Raw genomic sequence first — 11,226 nt, forward strand, 5'->3', positions numbered from 1 at the left:
CAACTATTAATTAAAGAACTACATCACACCAACTAGTTACAATAATGTGTTGAGTTGGCACAAAAATTAGATGCATGCCCTTCAAAGTAACTTAGAACATTGTAGAATGCAACCCCTTGGTATTATTTGTCATCAATATCATTGATTGAATTCATAACATAATGTGTTTCACTATCTCCTCATGCATGGAAAAAATCCTACCTTGTATATATATATAAGGGCTTTCATTTCCCTTTTCCTTTGTGGCACACAAAACTAGAGCTACCTTCCCTGCAAACCTTCCTCTCTTCTCTCCTTTTTCAATCAAGGGAGTAGTATTTCTCAGACATCTTACGATGGCTAATGATGCCCCTTATGTTTTTGCTGTTGGAATTATGGGTATTAAGGCTAAAAATAATGCAAATTTAGTGACTGAAAATTATTATCTTTGATTACATTATTGATTTTTCTATACATGTCTTACCTTTCCAAGAGATGAACTGATATACCTTTCTGAATTTGTGAACGTTGGTTGTAGGTAACCTAGTCTCCTTCTGTTGCTTTCTAGCACCAGTGTAAGTAAAACACTTGTTCATTTACATGTGTCTGTGAATTTTGATGCGTAACTATATATATGTTTAATGAAGATTACTATATGTTTGCAGACCAACGTTTTATAGAGTTTGTAAGAAGAAAACAACAGAAGGTTTCCAATCACTTCCTTACGTTGCTGCACTCTTCACCTCAATGCTTTGGATTTTTTATGCTTACATAAAGACAGGAGAAATACTTCTTATCACCATCAACGCATTTGGTTGTTTCATAGAGACAGTTTACCTTGTCATCTATATAACTTACTGTCCCAGGAAAGCTAGGGTGCGTACAAACATATTGTTAAATTTATCTCTATGACACTTATTATGTCTCTGTCATAAATTTTTCTTATATATATGTACGGTAATTAATTTGAGATTATGGTTGGACTTGCAGTTTTTTACCTTCAAGATGATTTTCTTGTTCAACGTTGGAGTCATTTTCTTGGTTGTTCTTCTCACTCACGTTCTAGCAAAAGAACGAACAGCCCGTATTGAGCTTCTTGGATGGATTTGTGTTGTTCTTTCTACCAGTGTTTTTGCAGCACCTTTGAGCATCATTGTGAGTATATATATATATAGAATGATGAGTTTGAGTCAAAACTTTATTTAAGGATTTAACCTCGTACTACTAATGACTTCGTATTCAGAAGACTTTATTCGTAAGTTTGATATTTTTAAACTTATGAGCTATAAAAAAACCAACTTTTTTTATAAGTTCTTTAAAAAACAAACACTCTTCAAATTATATCTTTCATGGCTTACTGAATTCGTCTTTTCATTTGTATGTTAGAAAATAATTATATGATTATAACTATTTTTTTCTGGTAAGTATATGACAGACATACTAATGAAAAGACGATCACTATACTTTGATTGTATTTTTACTCAAATTTTAAGAAATAGAAATATTTATACAAAAAACAATGGTAACTATACCTACTAAGGAATCACAATACTTGCATGGTTGATCTTGTTCTTGTTCAATCCCAGAAAGTGGTTATTCGCACCAAAAGTGTAGAGTTCATGCCTATTACTCTGTCACTTCTTCTCACAGTGAGTGCAATTATGTGGTTGGCATACGGTATTCTCCTGAGGGACATCTATGTTACAGTAAGTACTCAAAAAATCCAACATAATAATGACAACTCATTTTGGATTCAGGGATATGCTGCATCTTTATTGATAAATAGTAATAGTGAGTAACAATTTTTTTTTTTCTCTCTCTTTTTTTAATTTTTGTGGACAGCTTCCGAACTTCGTGGGTATCACATTTGGAACAATTCAGATAGTGCTGTATTTTATATACAGAAAGCACACGCCAGGTAAGGATCAAAAGCTGCCAGAACAGAAAGACAATGCTACGAATGAAGAAAACGGCAACACAGCTGTGAGCAGTGAGAATCATGCAGCAAACAGTGGTGGATTTGTTGATATTGAGATTGGAGAGAAGAAGGAAGGGAAGAAAGTTGAGGAAGCACAGAAAAAACAGGACCAAACAGAAAACAAAACAAGGGAAGGTAGCAGTCAACTACAACATAATTAAGGAGGGTTGAGAAGTTTAATGAAGGATACATGAGCACTTGCCTCTTTCTCTCCCTCTCTCTGTGCCACCATGTGTTGATGTTCAAACTAATGCAAAGGGCTAATGGGGGCAGAAGATATAAGTCATACAATATAGATCAATGTCTGTCTATATTTCTCTTTGCCCATAGTTCTTAGTTTCTATTTTGTGTGATTTCTGTTCTGTTTTCTTTGTGTTACAATAATAAATAATAAAATAGAAGGTGTCCCCAAATCTTGTTACAAGGAGATGTTGCAGGAACTGTGTTTCTGTTTCTTCTTATTAGTCTAGTTAACTTAAACCTTATCCATACTGCTTACCTCATATTGAGATATTAATAATAATAAGCATTTTTCCAAGAGGAGTTTTGCCTTGCAACATCTCATGGGGGTGAATGGCAAAATCATGGGTGCAGTAAGAAGGAGCCCAATATTTTGGTGTAAGAAGCCCAAATAGGATTTTGAAAAGAAAAGTTAAATTTAATTACTCTTATAACTAATAATTAAAACTTAATTAATAAACGTTAATTATTTAAGTTACAATAATATTGAATTTAAATCTTTAATAACATATAAAATAAATAAAAAATAATTTTTTTTTAATTTTTTATTAAAAAATGTGTAAACGAATTACTTCGTTCGTTTCAACTTTAACTTGTCAACTTGACATATAAATGAATTAAAAATGTCAATCCAACTTTTTCATTTTGGATCGGTTCATAAAACATGATCTATTTTATTGTTACTAATCAAATCAATTTTGTATGATATCAAAAGTTTGTTTTGGATCTAATAAGATTTGTTGTAATGGATTAATTATGAAAGATTATGCTAATAAAATAGTTTCTAGAATAAAGTGTTTGGCAAATAACTTTAAACCTTAAATACAAGTAAGTAACAAAGATAATATGGTATGGGTGCGTATGTAGGTAGTTATAATTTAGAATATACATATGTACAAATATAGGGTGATCTTTGAGAACGAGACGATAGAGGTTAAAGAGGATTTTAGTATAGTACAACTAAAACTCTGGGTATAGCTGTGAAAATAGTTTCCAAAGTCATGTCTGCCCTATCAGTTGCATAAGATTTTTATCTGTATAAAAAGGTTTTTAGGAAATACAGATTGTTTATAAATTAAACAAGACAACAGAAAGCCAATATACATAATTCAAGACAAATTTGGAACTTGTTATGATACAAAACACCTCTATCAACAAAAATATCGATAGTATCCCTGATCAACAACATTATATATTGAGATTAGGGATAGAAAAAAATCTGCGTACGAAAATATCCACGAATAAAATCTATGATGGATAGTTGGTACTTGTTGATATTTTCTACTCGCGGGTTGCGGGTTGCGGATAACGAGTATTTTAATACCTGCTTATAAACAGGTTAGGTACGGTATTATACTATTGGTATCCGCGGATATTCGCTACCACAAAAAATAAAAATAAAAATTTAATTTATATTTTATTAATATAAATTTAATTAAAATTAACATTAATTTATATTTTATAAGGTTAAATTTAATTAGAATTTAATTTTAATTTATATTTTAATTTATATTTTAATTTATATTTAATTTAATTTATATTATATTTTATATATTTTTTGTAATTTTATTTTAATAATTTATAAAAATATATTTTTTTAAATATTTGTGAGTATCACATGTACTATTATAAAAAAATTATCAAAAAAATTGTTAAAAAAACATTATCCTTCTTTAATAGCATAGAACTAGTTTTGGATACGAGTAAAACAAGTGTACTATGCTACAGAGACCAATAACTTTTGCTCTGCAACATACACAAAATTACCTTCCTGTATAAATTGGAATATTAGGTTGTGCAGAGAGGCAATACGAAAATGTTGAATCTAAAAACAATTTTAAGGTATTCCTACGTCGGTATCATCTTTTTTTTTTAATCTAACTTGCTTTGAAGAATGTCTAGCCGCCAAAATCTATTCTAAAAGAAATGAAAATCAAAAGGCAGATTTTGCACTAATAAATAAAGGGACTTTGGAGGATCACCAGGAATTAGCCAATACTAATTGTTGTATTATGATATTATAATTTTGATTATGTTAACATGTAACATAAACTCTGTGCAGGGCCAAGAGAAAGAGAGAAAGATTCACTAGGAATGAATAACCTCTCCTTTATGTAATTTTACTTTGTATGAGTTGAAGCAATACATCTCTTATATTAATTCTTTTTTGAAAAAAAAACCGGAAAACAATAATTAAGTATGCATGATGAAAAAATTAGCAACAAAAATTAAAAATAAAAAAATGTGAAATTTGTCCACTAACAATTATGAAGAACAAAATTATGTAAAATCTAAAGTATAAAAAAACAAAAAATATTTAACACTAACATAATTTAATACATGTATTGTATAAATCTAAAAGAAAAATATTCTTTTGATATACTTAAATTTTTTACATTAATTTGATACTATTTTATTTTATTTTTTATTCTCTTTTTTTTTAAAAAAAATATAAAATTTTATATTTTTATAACCAATTTAATTTTATACTTTATGTCAAATGAAGGTAAAGTATGTTATGATACTATTACTCAATTTATAACCATAAATTTTCTTAGTAAACATACTTTTCATCATATTTTGAGAATTAAACATTACAATATATATATATATATATATATAATATACTATTGATTTGATTTACGATGATAATACTGTATTTACGTGTTTAAACAGAGTATAGGGTGACTGAGAAACAGAATATAGAATTGAATTAGCATTGAAAGAGATGGATGAGAAATGGATATGGATAAGAAGAGGATATTGTAGAATACAAGGCAAAGGTGGTCCTTAAACTATATATTCATTCTCCTTCCAATTAAGGAACCACATGGATTTCTCCACCACAGATGTTTCATGTCATGAGTTGTGTGTATCACCACCCTAAAAAGCCTCTGGTATATCCACCATTATCGTGCAGTAGGATTTGGTGGCTATGTGAGTAGATGATAGCATCAATAATCAACATACTTTATGCTCAGCCAACTTATAGGATTTTCGTCTCATCATTACTCCCACTTTTAGCTTATTCTTTTACACAACGTATATACCATTTTCTACTTTTAAACCTCTAATAATATCTCCATATATACGTATCAATCACAACCACTTAGACGACTTAGATTATACGCATCATTTTTTCGTCTTATATTTCATATTCTTCTTTACTATAAACAACAAATCGTTATGAATATGTAAAGTATCTTTTTGTAGCTCTTCTGCATCCAAGTACTCTTTATTAGCTACCTTAACTTAAAAAGGGTCTAGAATAATGTGTAGAGTAACATACACATATTGATATTCCAAGATAATACGTGACATCCTAAATAAGGTGTTCTTTTATAAATTTCCAATCTACTTGCTAAAAGTGTAATTTGTTATTTAATTTAAAAAATAAAAATAATCCTTGAATTTTTACATTAATAATTAGTTTAGTTGTAAAAATTGTTGCAACACTTAAATTAATCCGTGAAACAAATAAAGTGACACCATGGTTTCTAAAACTATGAATTATCAATATATTATTGCTTTCTAAAATTATAACTGTCAATCAAATTTTTTTCATTCAGATTAGAAATGTTTAACTTCACTCTTTATTTTTTAAATTTTACTACTTTTGTCCATCATTCTTTTCATGATGTTTGTCTAAATGTGTAAGATATTTTTTTCAATAGATAAGGAATAGAAAATTTATAAATAAGTTAAGAATAATTATTTATTATACATAAATTTTCACTAAATTTCAATTCTTCTAAATTCTTTCTAAAATATAAAGATTTGAATATCATTGTGTTGCCGTATTATATCCCTAATGAGACACACAAGAGTTGAGTTGAGATTATTGATCTCTATAAGTTTAATTTATTAAGAAAATTATTTTCCTTTTCTTCTTTTTGGTGTTGTGATTAAGAGAAGATGATATCATTCTATATATTGATATTTTGGGTTATTAGGAGGTTGGTAGGGATATTTTTGACTAGTAATGGGCTACCATCAATAAGGAGCATTAATATAACATTTATTCAATAGGATACTTTTTAGATGAATGAATAATATCATAATGGAACCTATGATATTTTTTGGTATATTCGCGTGGAGAAATGATTATACATGTGTATGTGCAAGAGCTTGAGTAGTTTAAAGTAAGTTTGTTTTAAAAGAAGATGAAATAATCATGTAATAAAATTGGTATATTGGTAAATCTCTATGAAATAAAAATCTTCGTTGAGTTTCATCACTAAAAATCATATTTTATATGTGTCCAATATTAGCTTAGAATAGTTCCTCACACGGAATTCCATCTCGATACATTACCTATTATTCAATCACATCAAATTACTTTCATCCTATAAATACAACAATTCAAAATACCACATAAGAATTCACATATTTTCCATGATATTTATAACAAAAGTTCAACGTTTAAGTTATGACAACATTTTTTCTTAAGATTAAAACTACATGACAAATATCTCCAACCAAAGACCTCTAACGAACAATCACAATGGGTAAAGAACTATGTGTAACAAACTATATATACAAATTTCAGCACAATCAATGATTAACAAAGTAGAAAACAGAGTTTTATTGTGACAAACAAAACAATAGCAGCAAAGTGACATTCAAATTTCTCTCAAAATTGCAAAAACCATTTCTCTAACTATAGATCTCTAATTGTCGATTACAATGGTCAAAATACGGAATTAGGTTTCATGAAATATCTTTCAAAATTTCAACCTGATCCAACAGTTAAATAATTGGGAATAAAAGTTTTACAGAAATTACTTAGAAAACAGAATGATATTATGTTCAACTTCCTATAAAATTGTGAAACTGACTTCTCTAAACACAAAACTCTAATGGAGGATCTTGATGATCAGGTTGAAGAAAAAGGTGTTACAAACCATGTGTAAAAGTTTCAGGTCAATCCAATGGTTAACAAAGTAGAAACGAGGGTTTTACGAAGACAATTCCAAACAAACTGACCTTCAAATTTCTCTCAAAATTGTGAAAGTTATTTCTCTAACCATAAACCTCTAATTATCAATCAGAGCAGTAAGATTAAAGAAATATTTGTTATGGACTGTGTTTAAGATCTCATTCCATTAACTCATCATGAGTACTCAAAATAAATTTTACTATCACATTTTTTATCAAGATAATTCATAACTTCAGATAATTAAATTATTGTACAATATAAAGAAATAAGATCAAAGTATATAACAAGAATTAATTTACACTATAATAATTCAAATACTTAAATATATGAAGGTATACGGATTTCAAATATATCAGAACATATTGAATAAACCTAAACATGTACTAGACAATATTTTTAACTTCCTTTATCTTAAAATAGTTTTCCCAAGTAAAAACTTTAGAATTATCCCAAACTATTTTGAATTTTGATTGGTTCATAATGTTCTTTATTTTCTCAATTTCAACTTGATGTAACTAAATTTTAATGATAGGAGAAACGTAAATGAAATCAAAAGAGAAAGAGATAATACATTTGGTTTATATGTGAAGGCTCGTTAGTGAAAAAAAAAAACTCTCTTTGGTAGCCTTACTTCCTACTACTACTTATATTAATTTGTTATTCAATGTTTACTATACACTCGTAAAGAATTTGGCAAAGGAAGAAACAATAGCTCTATTACATTGTTTCTTTTACTATAAACAAGAAGTTTGCTCACTTATATATCTTTGCAAGCATTGAGTAAGTGGACAATGAAGACAAACATGATACTATCTAATTACACATGATACTATGTAGTCACAAGTCTTATAATATTCTTTCAAATTGAGACAAAATTTATTATTTGCATAAATATTATATTGATATTTTTTATTATAAATGACTTTTTAACATATTACATTGTATATTATTAACTTATTGTTAATCATATTTTTGTAATAAATTTTAATATATTAGTATAACATTTATATAAATAATAAATTTGGTTCCAATTAGAAGATGACCAAATTTATTATTTGTATAAATGTTATTAATTAATTTATTCTTATAAAAACATATAGATTAATAATACATTAGTTTTAAAAACTTATTTTGTTTTTTAAAATATTTATATTTAATTAGTTTTAATCTTATAAAAAAAATATATTAACAAAACATGAATTAATAATATAATATAATATATTAAAAAGTAATTTTTAATAAAAATATCAATATAATATTTATATAAATAATAAATTTAGTCTCAATTAGAAAGAAATAATATATATAATTGTTTTATTTAGAAAAAATTTAGAACTAAATGAAATAAATAAATATATATATATATATATATATTAAATTAAAATTAATATAATGATATTTCACACTCACACGTGACATTACTCTGTCACGTGAATGTCACATGTCATACATAAACCTAACTGTAAATAAAAAAAATTAAGTTAAAAAAAATCACATATATGTGACATGCCATTTACTATGTTATGTTAGTAATTTTTTTTTAAACAACCTCGGGATACTCTTTCAAAATTTGAGACGATTAAACAAAAAAAGTTTAGTTAAAAACAAACTTGAAACTTAAAAAAAAATAGGACACAAATAATTAATTAACCCTAAAAAATATTAACTTTTAATAAATATTTTCGTATTTTAACTATATATAATATATAAATTATACTAATTATTTACTAAATTGTGTAAGATTATATATTGATTAAGATTACAAGAATATATAATTTATAATAAAATTAAAAGTTTTATGTTTTATTTATTACATTTTATTTTAAAAAATATTATTCAATTTTGTTGTGTAAATTTTGTCTATATCATGCAGTTTGCATTTATTATGATTTCCTCAGTTGTTTAACCAAGTTGTGAATCTTCTTATATTCACTAGTACAAAATAGACTTTTTATAGCGTGTGTTTATACCTGTTCAATTTCATCAGGTGTAGAAAATGATGCAGTGGCAAAATGGTAAATAAAAAGAACTTTTTTACACCAATTACTCTAAAAATAGGTATAAAAAATAACATAGTGGCAATATTGTAATAAATAATAAATAATTCTACACCGGTTACCTTTAGAACCAGTGTAGAAAACAATTTTTATACCTATTTTACTTAAAACCGGTGTGAAATATTAAATGTTCTAGCCATTCCTGTTCCCATTCCCGCGCGCATCTTCTTTTCTTCTCTTAGTTCTCTACATTTCTTCTGCTTCACATCTTCTCCTAGTTCTCTCTGGCACGCGCGCGATTCTCCTCCACAAGCTCCTTTGCATTGAGGGCAAAGTTCAAAACCGCCAATGCCGCGACTCTTCCCGATCGACTGCTCGTTAAAACTCTCGTGTTCTTGGACCGCGACTCCTCTATAAGGTTAGATCCTCTATGCTTGGGCGATTAGGGTTCCGCGCAACACAGGAATGAAATTTAATGTATACATATGCTCTGTTTTGTTATATCTAGCAATATACCTACTCCAAAGTACCTTAGTTTATTTGCTTTAGGAGCTCGGAGCATTATCAGTTTATGTATTTTGTTTCCTTATCGTCAATCTTGCTTCTGACTAAGATCTGAGCACTGTAGGAAGCTTTCCTTATGTTTTGAACTTGAAGAATATGAAAATATGACCTGCATTTTCACTTCTTAAGATCTTTTCAGATTGTGTAAAATGGAATTGTATACACAATTTCACTTAAAGGTCAGAAGACAGGATTTTATGCATACCAGCGTGAGAATCGGAAGTTTATATCAACAATTTCAGATGGTCTAAAGGTTCTTGATCTTTGCTGCTATAGTGGTGGTTTTGCTCTAAATGCCGGGGGTGGAGGTGCTTTAAATGTCACAGGTGATTATATATTTTTAGTTCTCATTTTTTTTCTAACAATTATCACTACTTACAATTGACATTATAATGTTGTTGATACTTTGCCGTTTTACTGTCTCATGATTGAAATTTGGAAAGGAAGGATGCATACACCTTACCATCCTTGAGCTAGTGATGTTAAGTATTCCTGACTCGAATCCAAACTTGAAACGAAACTTATAACATTTATTGCTAAATTTTAATAGTTAAACCTATTAATAGTTAATCATTAATCAAGCCAGAGTCTTCCTCTATTGTGGACCATTGATCTGAACGGCTTTGAGTCATCCAATTGCCTGCATATCATATGTATATTGGCTGTGACTCATCCTGTTTGTTAGAGAAGAAGATTAAGAATAGGATGAAAACTTAAGAGTATGAATGACCGACTCTGTATAGTTTGTCTCCATACCAGATATATAGGCCCACCCGAGTGGGTTATAATAACCTAAGAACTATTCTGTATCACTGCTGATAGTTTTTTATTTTTAATGTTTTAAAGTAGGTGAATTTCTTTTCCCTGGCTTGAAATACTATAAGTCTTCAGAAGTAGATTTGTCATTCATCAGTAACAATTGAGAATTTTCTTTTTATATTATAGTAATCTTTTAAAAAGTTTTTTTTTCAATCTTTTTAAAGAGCTTTTATTTACTTTTCTCTTCCAAATGTGTAACTTTTGCTATTGCTGCTTCATCCTTTATAATTAATGTGATATGTTGGAGCAAGTGAAGATTTGCTCAAGAACAGGACTTATGGTGCCTACTGAAAATGATGCAGAAAAGTTAGAGTCGAAACATAATTCTGTCAAGCAATATCTTGTTAAGTGGAAGGGACTCTCATATTTACACTGCACATGGTAAATTCAATGATTATTTTGTTATTTCATAACTTTATATTCCTTTCTTTGAATCTTGCAGTCTTGTTCTCTATTATTGTATCAGTGCAATTATTATTTTGAATACATGTTCATTAATTTTTCTTTCAAAACTGCATGTTGATTTTTTATTTGATCTTAATTTATTTACTTGTGCAGCCTTTTTATTTGATCTTAATTTATTTTATCGAAAGGTATAAGCAGCGTTCTCTGCCCATTATTTTTAAGGTTTTACTTTAATCTTATTATAGATGATACTACTTTCAACCTGACGCTTCAAATGTGTAACTTTTGAAACATGTTTCAGTTTT

The 11,226-nt window shown here is 28.0% G+C and overlaps 1 protein-coding gene across 1 annotated transcript; it reads left to right on the forward strand.

Moving 5' to 3' along the window:
* The first annotated feature begins 225 nt into the window (after nucleotides 1–225).
* On the forward strand, nucleotides 226–2,384 carry LOC108339271 (bidirectional sugar transporter N3). The gene is made up of 6 exons (XM_017576411.2): nucleotides 226–378; nucleotides 518–554; nucleotides 645–855; nucleotides 970–1,134; nucleotides 1,566–1,685; nucleotides 1,822–2,384. Exons 1-6 carry the CDS (start codon nucleotides 336–338, stop codon nucleotides 2,116–2,118), a joined length of 873 nt encoding a protein of 290 aa, XP_017431900.1. The 5' UTR covers nucleotides 226–335; the 3' UTR covers nucleotides 2,119–2,384.
* The last annotated feature ends 8,842 nt before the right edge of the window (nucleotides 2,385–11,226 follow it).

Source organism: Vigna angularis, chromosome 1 (genome assembly GCF_016808095.1).
Source record: "Vigna angularis cultivar LongXiaoDou No.4 chromosome 1, ASM1680809v1, whole genome shotgun sequence".
Lineage (NCBI taxonomy): Eukaryota > Viridiplantae > Streptophyta > Magnoliopsida > Fabales > Fabaceae > Vigna > Vigna angularis.